This window comes from Papaver somniferum, chromosome 9, assembly GCF_003573695.1.
Source record: "Papaver somniferum cultivar HN1 chromosome 9, ASM357369v1, whole genome shotgun sequence".
NCBI lineage: Eukaryota > Viridiplantae > Streptophyta > Magnoliopsida > Ranunculales > Papaveraceae > Papaver > Papaver somniferum.
This window is the reverse complement of record NC_039366.1, coordinates 73,617,244-73,629,306: the sequence shown is the minus strand read 5'-3', so window position 1 is coordinate 73,629,306 and position 12,063 is coordinate 73,617,244. Positions and strand designations below refer to the sequence as shown.

Below are 12,063 nucleotides of genomic sequence, written 5' to 3'. Positions count from 1 at the left end.
ACAATTACATCATCCATGACGTCGCCTTAGGATCAAATCATTATTTTTAGGACCAAACTATAATATATATTTCCAAAAAGGACCAAACAGACAATTGACTAGGTCAACTGGACTAGATTCCCTCTAATATATTATGTGTAGGACCTATTGGTATTTCCTACTAATATTTTATTATTTATTATTTTCTTCCTATTTTTGCATAGGTTCATCGTTCCTTCATGTTTTGGAATGCTCGTTCGTGCATTCAGGTGCTCGTTAGTGCATTATTGTTGAGTACACTTGCACCATTTTGGTCAGGGCTTACTCGATAGTGGCTCAGATGCCCGTGTGTTGAATATTTATTACTAACCCATGGAATTCTGCTGGGAAGAACCATGAATTGAAGTAACAAAATATTATGAAAAACCTAGAATATTTTTCAGGAATTCAGTTAATGAATCTAATGATTTAGGAATAATTAATTGAGGGCTCTATACTAGCACGATCGTCTAGGAGCATTAATTATTCATGAATTGAGTGATATGAGCTTGTTGAAGCATCATATTTCTTTTATATAGTCAGGGAAACATTGTTACATCCTGAAGACGTTATTGCTCTATACTAGCAGGCAAGCTGTCTAGGAGCCGTCCAATCTTTCGATTCTATATAGAAGTAATTACTGAAATTGCTTAGTATTCATGAGATATGTCGTTGTCTCAGCTGAGAGACTACACATCTACATATACTCTGAGAGACAATATTCTCAGTCAGAGATTCTTGTGGCATGAGCTTTCATGCTTCGATAAGAGACATGAGCCTCAATACTCATCTGATTGCTGGATCAGGAGCACGTACAATTATGATTTTACGATTTTAGCCCTTGTCGAAATTCCACCATCTACAGTTACAGTTACATATGAAACCCACCAAATTAAAAAGTCACAAAATCATATAAGATGACAATCATGAAACTGAAACATAAAGTTTATCCCATAACATAACCTGAAAGCAAAGAGCCATATGAAATACTCAAGATGTACAAACAAACTATCAAAAAAATGACACAAGATTTATATAATAAAGCTGATCATTAACTTATTATCCATTGTTTCAAATAGACGTTATATCAATATTGAAATAAATCAACAATTGAGTAGTCAATTATTAAAAGCTTAAACACGAAGAATCTTTCTAAATCTTTGGATGTGTTCTGGTTGTTCACAGGTCTCAAGAGACTTGTCAACGAGTATCTTTTGTTTTTTAAGTTTTTCAACTTGTATCTATCATTAGTGCAAGATCTGAAGCAGTCTCTTCGATCTTTTCCTTTAACCGATCCTGATTCCTAACCGACATGATGAGATTGGTTATTAGTTGTACGAAACATTTGCCCATCATGTTCGAGCCTTTGAGCTTTCCATTGTGGAGAGAGAATGGGCAAACCTCTACTCCAAGGGTTGCTCATATTTGATTGTAAATAACATATTACAGACCATGTCAATTCTTGATCGGATAGAACTACCATGTCACATTTTCTTTGTTTAGTACCATCTCGACGTTAGAGTACTCAAGTAGTTGATTTTGGGTTGATGTTTCAAAACTTTTGTGACACAAGTGCCTTAAACAAGTTACAAGTATACAGAGAAGTAAGAAAAAACAGTAAGAAATTACCAATGGGCTGTGAATTAACGATCGCCTCATCAATAAAGAAAGGAAAAACACAAGCAAGAAGTGGGGCCGAAAAAAAAAAGGAACAGTTAAAGAACAACAGAACACTTGGTTGTTCAAAAGAGAAGGCCTATGAACCACAACAAATTGTTTTCCTTCCACCTTCGGGCTCCTGACCTGGAACAACTATCTTGGTTCCCTTGAGAAGTGATGAATTTCCTGCGGATTCTTGTTCGTCATTGGCAACTAATGCTTTCTTGCTGATAATCCGGTAAATATCTGTCAGAATTGTCAAGAATGCGGTTTCAACATTGGTGGACTCAAGGGCTGATGTTTCCATAAAGAAAAGATTCTCCCTCTGAGCAAATTCCTTGGCATCTTCAGTGGATACAACTCTAAGGGTACCCAAATCAGATTTATTGCCAATAAGCATGATGACTATGTTTTTATCAGCATGGCCACGAAGCTCCTCCAGCCACCTTGCAACGTGATCAAAAGACTGCCGTTTAGTCATGTCATAAACCAACATTGCTCCTACTGCTCCCCTGTAATAGGCACTCGTGACTGCTCGGTACCTAATAAGATTATGCAACAGCAATTAAAAGGAAAAAGATGGAAGATTAATGGGGAAAAAAGAAGCAAGTGGAATATTAGTGAACCTCTGGATTCCTGCAATAGTATCGCTAAACTATAAAGTGGGTTAATGTTGCAATGTGATAATGATAGTGAAACTAAACTAGAGTTTAAACTACCAATTCTAAACCAAAACAAGGTAGAAAGTTGTGCAGAAAATGCGTGATATGCAGCATGATAATGATATGGTTGTAGAAGTATTCTCTCTTTAGTCCAATTCTGTGCACACTCTCGAATAAGTGTTCACGTCACATCTCACACCTGTGATTTAATTTTGGTACTTATGCAAAGATGGACGAGATTCTTAGCACACTAACAATGTCCAAATAACACTCATTAAAGAATTGTATACAATTGGATTTAACCATAATGTATTTGTTTTAAGTTTATTGTCCAGTTCCTACTGTTTTTAATTTCCGGATGGTGAGTTAAGGAAATACAAGAAAAAAGAACATTAACAGCTAAGTTGAGGTTGCTGTAAGTATCTCTAGGGAACACATCACTAACAAATGATAACATTTCCACAGTGTTACAAGTTTCAAGTCCCCAGTCGCAAGCTTTTGCAACAAGGAAACTGGATTCATCATTTCAAGCATTTGAAGCATACATTCAATTTTCTCTTTGTATTTTGTGGACCAGAGACCTCAACCAGAAAATGACAAATCTGCTATTTGTAAAACTTAGATATCAAAGAAATCATTAGTTAAAACTACTCATTGTTGTCACCTCAAAGTAGGCAAATGGATTGGTGGTTATAACATAACAACAGCAAACAACAACTTCAAACCATGATACTACGCTATGTTTCATATGCATTTTTTTTCTTTTTCTTTGAAGCCACTATTCTCCTGGTGTCATAAGCAAAAATGGTTATTGTGGCCATAGGTTAAAGTATTCAACATATACAAAAATTTTACAGGATATTTTGCAGCAATTCAGTTTTTCCATGAACATGTAGCATATGATTTCTTGAGGATTTCAAATTTCAGTATGTGTAGGATAATAGGAACCGAATAAGATGATTTAAATTTCAATATGGCATATGATCTTGAAGACATCAACTCATTTCCTGAACATCTAGTTTCTACTTGTAACCCAGTATAACCAATCGAAAGACATTATAAGATTTGAAATCGAGCAATAAAATTGAACATGAGAGATTATACATATCATGAATATAAGAAGACTCGGATACCTAATAAAAAAGAAATCCGATTTGAAGGAAAAAGAGACAGACCTTTCTTGGCCGGCAGTATCCCAAATCTGTGCCTTAACGGTCTTGTGATCAATAGTAAGGGTTCTAGTCTGGAATTCCACACCAATAGTTGCTTTAGAATCCAGACTGAATTCATTTCTAGCAAATCTCGCCAATAGCTGAGATTTACCAACAGCAGAGTCACCAATTAATACAACCTTGAATACATAATCAATCTTCTGATTAAAATCTCCATATAAATTCGACATCTCTTTACGTATCTATCTATAAATTCTATATTCCTAACTAAATTCTCTCCTTCTCTAGAATTAAAGGATCATAAAACTGTAGATACAAAATTTTCAATCTAGGAAAAAGGGGATGATGATGCAGCTGGGGAAATCGTAGTTGTTATGGAATTAGGGTTTGATTAATTGGGGAAGAAGAGACGTGAAGACCAGTCATCTGAATGTATTTTGCTTTTTTTTCTTTTTCTTTTTCTTTTTTTTTGTCTGAAGATTCTTCAGACGAAATTCATCATCGTCGGTTAAGAGAAATAGAAAGAGGGACGCGTCAAAGAAGCTATCAACGGCTTGTGCGGGGACACTTCTTAACGGTTTTTTTATATATAAATTGTCTAATTTTCAATCATGAAAAAAGTACAAGGGGTGACTTAATGGTGGTGGTGGAGGGTTAGGTTACTATTAACTAGTGATTAGGTAAACAAACTTAAGGGGCTAAGTCAATTAGGTCTGCTTGACTACCATTGAATCACAAAACCTGCTCTGTTTATTTCTTTGGCATGTTAAACAACTCTTTGAAAATAGGAATACATTGAAATGCAATTCGTTTAAGAAATAACCACTAGTTGATAAAAGGTTTGGCAGGTCCTTATGAGAGTCGCACTTCAAACTACACAATGCTACATAACACAAGTTGCTCTTCTGTAACTACTGCACGGACTGCATAACCATAAAAAGGATGCTTATGGTACATTTCCTAGGGCAAGATCATGCCATGTATCTCCATCCACTGGTTGAGTCTCTTGATTAGTATCTTCACTGTCATCGGTCCGAGCTTCCAACACAGGAGGTAACAGAAGATCGTCATCTGGGAGAGTGTCTCTCATCCATTCTTCATCAACAATATCAATGAGCAATCCCATGCTTAGTTCTGCCATGTTCCTCACTTCCCTTTCCACTGCTTTTAACGAACCTCCTTCACGTTTCTCCTTTTCTACTGCGCTGCTTCGTATGAATACAGTGAGTCGTCAGTTTTGACTGCAGTCTGTAATGAGAAAAGTTTGAATCTGATGTGGTTCGAAGCCTGAGGTTCATTTTAAACCAATATAGAAAGAAAATAAAGTAAAGTAAAGAAGAGGTCTTGCATGGTTTGGTGCTTAATACAGTTCGTTAGGTAGCAACAAATGTTTGCATCATAAGCTTCTAAGTATTACAGTATTATGTATATTATAACAAATGTATGCTTCAACTTTTTTTTTTATCACAAATTCACAATGGCCTCCGTAATCAGATAATTCTACAGAGGTTCGAAAACCCCATCAAATGTAATAAACCATTGATAACCAAACTCCTGTAGTATGGAATTACAACAAATCAAATCAGGAAGACGTTCACAAAATCCATCAAACAAGAGAAATGGGAGAGAGTTAGCTAATCCAAGAGTAAGACGGTATCTTTCTAGTAAGACAGTATCTTTCTCTAGCACAATGAAGACTGCTACTGCAAAGAGAATTGGACCAAACCCTAGGACTGGATACACATAAATAGACAAAATCAGTTGAACTGTAAACAGTTCCAAACTTAGCTGTATCACAAACAAAAACCAAAACGTGGTCAAATGAACTCATTCCATGTTTAAGCTTCAGTAAGTTAAGAAATAAAACTCCAATCAATCTTATTTTATGAATAGAGATGTCAAAACAAAGGAGACATAGAAATGGGTATTCAACCTAAGAGCACCAAGTGCCTGATTAAGTAGTAACCCAGGCCTTTCATGTGCATATTTGTATATCTGGTCTACAATGCAAATCAAACACAAGGAAGGAAAAGGCATATCCTTTTTCAAATACCACGCATACAGGCATATGGCGATTTTTTTACCAAGAGAACCAAAAAGAATGGGGCACACAAACAGCATTCCAGTATTAAAATTTACCGATCTAACAAAAAACAAGTTTTAACATTCACTGAGAATGGAAAAGTAACAAAAAATAGAAAAACAATCTGAAAAAATTCTTGCACAGATGACGCCTAACTTAAAAAAACACACTAGACTGCCATGTTTACCACTGTAACTGTTGATTCCATTCGCATCGTATCCTTGGTTTCCCTATAAAACCACTATGAGTAATAGTCACGGCTTCTGACATCTTTTAAACAAACAACATTTGTAGATGTCACCTGTTTTCAGTTTTCTGGTAACTGATGTTAACCATTGTGCCCATATAGCAGTTTCATTTAAACATTGTTACGGCGATGTATGCCAGGTGCCACTTCCAAGGGCCTAGGCCAATGGCAATAGGGTCCTGTGATTCTCAGTCAGCTTAACGATATAAATAATAATCTGGTTGCTATGAACAGACCGTCAAATCAAGACAAGGTATGGAAACTAGCATGATAGTATTGTATACAACCGACTCAAAACGCTAAACTTCATTAATTCTTACCGGCACATAACCCTGTCCCTCCAGTACAAAACTACTAAATGTGTTTGCACATGTCCCAGATGTATTCTATAAGTTTCTCCATCTTATTCTTGTCCATGAGTATACATCGCAGCACCACACAAAATCAACAAAAATTGAAAAACAAAAGAAGGGTTTGATAAGCTGCCTGGGCTGGTTTGAAACAGTCATTCACTGGTCCAATGGGCAGTTTCTACTTTTGAAATTACAATCGAAAAAAAAAAGAAATATTCAGCTTGGCAATTTGACAAACAACAGCTGAGAAATATCACAAAAAAAATAACTGAACAGAGAAAAATGGTTGACATCTTCACGGATCACAAGTTATATTAGATACGGAAAAATTCATAAAGAGGGAAACAATCAAATAAACCTAATTGAAATTACAAAAGAAAAATTAAAAACCCTAGTTTCTTAAAAAAAAGAAAAACTTACCAGATTTTGAAGTTCTTGAACTTCAATACCAGGGAAGGTGAAGTCACCAGTCACATATATCTAGTTTTTGAAGAGGTTTTTTAGGATTTCCCCTTGGTGGCTTTAAAGAGGTGGGAGATATAGCTGAAACTCAAAAGCTCTTTCTGAAGTTTTTGGTGTGTCGGCTTCGGCTAGCTAGCTGCTCATGGAAAGGGTCAAAGTGTGTGTACATAAAGAGAGAATTGGAAACATAGGATCATCAGGCAGCAGGTGCCCGGGCCACGTGCAGATGTTTTTTTTTTTTTTTTTTTTTTTGAAGCATGAAAAGCAAAGAACAGAACTAAAGCGAAATTACACGTGGATATCTAGTACCCATTGTCATGTGAAATAATTTGGCTGATAAAAAGTGGGATTGCCTGGTCCTATATTTTTGTCGATAAGTTTCCCGCCTGACTTCCATCAGCATGATAGTTTGTTAAACCATCTGCCACTTGATTACCTTCTCTATAATTGTGTTGGATTATACATTGTGGAATTTGTAGCATTTTCTGTTTTATTTCGGATATCATTTTCGCAACATACCATGGGGCTTCTGAGTCGGTTTTTAACGCATCAAGTTTTCCGAATTTGTTTCGAAGATAACTTTTTGCCATTGTCTTTCCGTAACCGTCCTGGAAGCCAGAATAGTTTCCCACGTTTCAGCGACTAGAGCCGTTGTTATTCCCAGAGGTTGTGCTAGAGCCATTACAACTTGAGAATTTGAATCCCTGCAAATAAATCCTGCACCTGCCATACCTCGATGCCCCCTCGCGACTCCATCGGTGTTGATCTTTAACCAATCTGGTTCCGGTCTTTTCCATCCCGCTAGTATTGTTGTTGTTCATCTGGCATTTATTGTAGTGGCTGTAACCGGTGGATCTCCAGGTAAAATTGGAGGCATTACCTTTTTTTCCCATTCGAATTCCCGTTGTTGCTTCCATGTCTGTGCCAGAATGTTATCTGGAGTTGTATGACGTTGGTTAAATGCTAATTCGTTTCTGGATGTCCAAAGTATCCAGAAAAGAAAGCTGAAGGTTGATAATGATTGGGTATGGCTAGCTTGTTGTAAAATATGAGAAAACGTCCAGATACTCCTTCTAATGACAATATTTTTGTTCATGCAAAAAAACAAAATAATAAAAAAAATGAGCAGAGCTCTGGAATATTACATATTCTGTTTAAAACGTTAAAATGCCTCAATCATGTGCATGTTGGAGAATGAGGTGGACCGGGTGAGTGAGTTATTCACTTTTTTACCTATTTAACCTTCATGGCCGAGTTACTATTAGTTAGATTAGGTTATATGAATATATCATATTGTGTCATATTCGGGAAAAAATTGGTAGAAATATATCAAGTCAACCATCTTTTTTTCCTCTATTTATTTCTCCCCTTTCTCTTTCAGGTTCTCCTTCCTCTTTATTTCCTTCATTTTCAAGCTCGTAGAGGCGTATACTTATGATTTCCATCAAATCCAAATGATATTTATATACTTTCACTTTATCGTTCCATTTTCTCCTTCATTTTCTGCTTGAAATCCTAACCCTCCCTGTTATGTAATTATCTTCTTAAACGACCTATTAAACAAGAATTTTTCGTTGTTTTTGTTGCATTTTCACTTTCTTGAATATGAATCTGAGATTTTTTTGAGATATATGTGATTGGGGTCTAAGAACCTCACCCAATATTTTGCTTAGCAATCTGTATGGACTAACTCCAATATACTTTCAAGAGAATCAACTAGACAGTTAGACTCAATCTTATAAAAAGTATATCAAAGAGTTATATCTCAATCTCTCAATTCAATCCGCAATCAAACAAATAATAATTTGCGAGTCTGATTGAATATAAGAGAGATTACTTGAAAGGTACCAAATACCAATGTTCAAGGATCAATTAATTTCAATCAAAAACCAAAGGTTGGATTTACCAATTGATCGATTCAACGGACAACCTGTAATATTTCAATTATATAACAAAATATAATGCGAAAAATAAATAACACAGACACCAGAAGTTTTGTTAACGAGGAAACCGCAAATGCAGAAAAAACCCAGGGTCCTAGTCCAGATTGAACACCACACTTTATTAAGCTGTTAGAGACACTAGCCTACTACAAACTAACTTCGGTCTGGACTGTCGTTGAACCCCAATCAATCTCACACTGATTCAAGGTACAGTTGCGCTCCTTACGTCTCTGATCCCAGCAGGATACCACACACTTGATTCCCTTAGCTGATCTCACCCACAACTAAGAGTTGTTATGACCCAAAGTCGAAGACTTGATAAACAAATATGTCTCACACAGAAAAGTCTATAGGAATAGATAAATTTATTTCCCACAGAAATACCTACGAGTTTTTGTCCCGTATTTTGATAAATCAAGGTGAACAAGAACCAATTGATATACCAGACTTATATTCCCGAAGAACGACCTAGAAATATCAATCACTTCACAATAATCTTAATCGACTAGCGAAACAAGATATTGTGAAATCACAAACGATGAGACGAAGATGTTTGTGACTACTTTTCTATCTTGCCTATCGGAGATACAAATCTCAAGCCAATCTTACGATTTTACTCAAACACGGTAGAAACAACAAGATCAGATCACGCAACTACAGATAAAATAGTTGGGTCTGGCTTCACAATCCTAATGAAGTCTTTAAGTCAGGGTTTCGTGAAAAACCTAAGGTTAAAGGAGAATCGACTCTAGCTTATACAACTAGTATCACACAGGAGGTGTGGGGATTAGGTTTCCCAGTTGCTAGAGTTCTCCTTTATATAGTCTCCAAATCGGGATTCGCAATCTTAGTTACCTTGGTAACAAAGCATTCAATATTCACTGTTAGATGAAAACCTGATTATATTCAAGCTAATATCTTTCAACCATTAGATCGAACTTAGCTTGTTATACACAAATGAAATGTAACTTCATTTAGGTTTGAGTAACCGTACCTAAACGTGTACACTTAGTTGGTTCAACAACAGTTAACCAATGGTTAGCCATATGAGCACTTTCATATCAACCTTATTTATCTTTACCATAACTAGTTCAAATGACTCAAATGAACTAGTTAGAGAGTTGTTCAATTGCTTAGATCTTATAGAAGTATACAAGACACAATCGATTCAAAATCGGTTTTGATTCACTCGAATCGATTCATGAACATTATAGTCACGGCTTGCAAAGATTGCATTCCTTAATATATAAATGTTTTAGTTCATGAACAAACCGATTTTAGAAAGTAACCTACCTAAGTATGCATACGGGTACGTGTACTTAAGTAACCGGATTGAGTTTGTTTTTCACTTTCAAACTCAACAGAAATTCACGGACGTGAACTTTCCACCAGTATGCGTACACGTACGCATACTTATCCGGATTTCCAACAACCGCCAGTACGCGTACAGGTACGCATACTTTGGGTTCCCGGTTTTGGACTTTTACACAAATGTGAAAACACACCATGTTTATATCCAAAGATGGTTACATATTCTAAACTCTCATTTCAATGATTGAAACTTTCTTAGAGGATGTTATATACTTGTTATTCACAAACTATTTTTCATCAAAGCAATTTTCAAGTTATTGAAATAATCAACATGACTTTCGTCACGAGTAAAGATGAACTTGGCCAAAGCGAAAGCTTACCAACACATATTTAGAGAAATAGATAAGCGAGATGAACTCGGCTCGAAACAACATATGTGTATAATTAAAGTCTATATAGCAATACGAATTTTGTGTCATAGGAGATAGAATAGACTTTTGAGTGATAGATAAGTTTGAGTCTTCACATACCTTTTTGTCGATGAAGTTCCACAAGTTCCTTGAGTAGTTCTTCGTCTTTGCATAATGAACGTCGTGGAGTCTAGAGCTCAACTACACTTACTATCCTAATCCGAGACTTAGCTATAAGTAGACTAGAAATCAAGACTTACAGTTTTGGCAACTAAACTTGACAAACAAGCTTGAGATAGCAACGCTTGCGAGTTCGACCGAGTAGTGCTCTAACAATCTCCCCCTTTGTCAATTTTAGAAAAAACTATCAATACATATGGAATACAAAATAAATAAACTTTGTAGCTTCTCATCCAAATGCTTGATCTCCTTGGTTCTTCAACATTACTCGAAATCTTCGTCACTTCCAAGTACTCGATGTTCAGTTCAGCATCATCGTTGTTGAAGATCCGTAGCCATAACAATGAGAAAATAATAGCTCTCAATCATTGTTATACAGTATCATGGTATTATTACACAACATCAAAGTTCACTTGTATCACAACTCTGACAAAAATACTATGGTGATATGTATCACTCCCCCTTAGTCAATACTTCATCTCACATGAAAACTACTCCCCCTTACATAATGATCCGAAAACCATATGTTTGTAGTGTGAATTACACATTAATTCTCCCCCTTTTGTCAATAAAATTGGCAAAGGTACGAAAATTAGTGGGATCCTAATGAAATTTCCATAGAGAAACCTCATGACCAAAAGAAAAGAACATATCAACTTTTTAGATGCAATCACATAGCCGAAACTAAATGCGTTCATCAAGGAGTTTATAAAGATACAAGATAACCCCTATAATATTCCACAGCCGCACTCCCCACAAAGATTTGGCAATTAGAGCAAGTCTTATGGTGGAAGAGTTCCATCTTCCATCTTCCACGCCACCTCAGCATTTGGAATTGTGGATGGAAGTGCAAGTATAGTGGTGGAATAGTGAAAACGCTATTCTTAATAGCGCTAAAAAAACGCTATTAAGAATAGCGTTTTTTCCTCAGCCGTTGGATTTCAACAACTCATCCTAAATCTACGGACAAAAAAAAAACGCTATTCTTAATAGCATTTTCTTAGCGCTATTCTTATTGGCGTTCAGATGGATTCCACGAACCCTTCCACGAAACGGTGGAACCTTGCTTGGATTTTCTGTGGAAAACCCCAACTTGGAAGCCATTAGACTTGACATTCCATGGTTTTTCCACACTTGGAATAGATTGGATTCCACCATAAGACTTGCTCTTAAGCACAAGTTCAATTAAGAAGTCTCCCCCATAAAATGTCATTCCAGAAAAAACAACAAGAGCGACCTTACTTTCACAAGAAAAGAAGGATTTCTTTGTACATTAACAAATCACATAAGAATATGAATTTGTATCCAAAAATCTCAATTAAATTAACCACAAGAGAACCCATGATTAATTTAATCGGAAATACTCACATAAGAAAACTTACGGAGCCGCACAGTATATTATATAAAATATGGATCCGGGAAGATCAATACTGCGGAATAAACAAAGATTCATTCTATTTTCATCACTATTTATACAATGACATATAATAGACATAATCTTTGTACACAAAAGTTCATCCTATCTTCCATCAATATTTGCATAATGACATAATAGGCTTTAAC

General features: G+C 35.9%; 2 protein-coding genes across 4 annotated transcripts; both read right to left on the bottom strand.

Moving 5' to 3' along the window:
* Positions 1-1,540: 1,540 nt before the first annotated feature.
* LOC113310777 (ras-related protein RGP1) lies at positions 1,541-4,076 on the bottom strand. Its single transcript, XM_026559560.1, has 2 exons — positions 3,515-4,076; positions 1,541-2,219 (listed from the first exon to the last, which is right to left on the bottom strand). Exons 1-2 carry the CDS (start codon positions 3,739-3,741, stop codon positions 1,775-1,777), a joined length of 672 nt encoding a protein of 223 aa, XP_026415345.1. The 5' UTR covers positions 3,742-4,076; the 3' UTR covers positions 1,541-1,774.
* A 162-nt stretch (positions 4,077-4,238) lies between these two features.
* LOC113307675 (anaphase-promoting complex subunit 13) lies at positions 4,239-6,813 on the bottom strand. Of its 3 annotated transcripts, none has more exons than XR_003339224.1 (2): positions 6,615-6,813; positions 4,239-4,759 (listed from the first exon to the last, which is right to left on the bottom strand). XR_003339224.1 is itself a non-coding variant. In XM_026556127.1 (2 exons), the coding sequence occupies exon 2, from the start codon at positions 4,650-4,652 to the stop codon at positions 4,458-4,460; it is 195 nt and encodes a 64-aa protein (XP_026411912.1). In that variant the 5' UTR covers positions 4,653-4,798; positions 6,615-6,800; the 3' UTR covers positions 4,239-4,457. The 3 variants fall into 3 exon arrangements, 1 of the variants encoding a protein (XP_026411912.1); XR_003339225.1 differs by having other exon boundaries at positions 4,239-4,716; positions 6,615-6,800; XM_026556127.1 differs by having other exon boundaries at positions 4,239-4,798; positions 6,615-6,800.
* Positions 6,814-12,063: the final 5,250 nt, after the last annotated feature.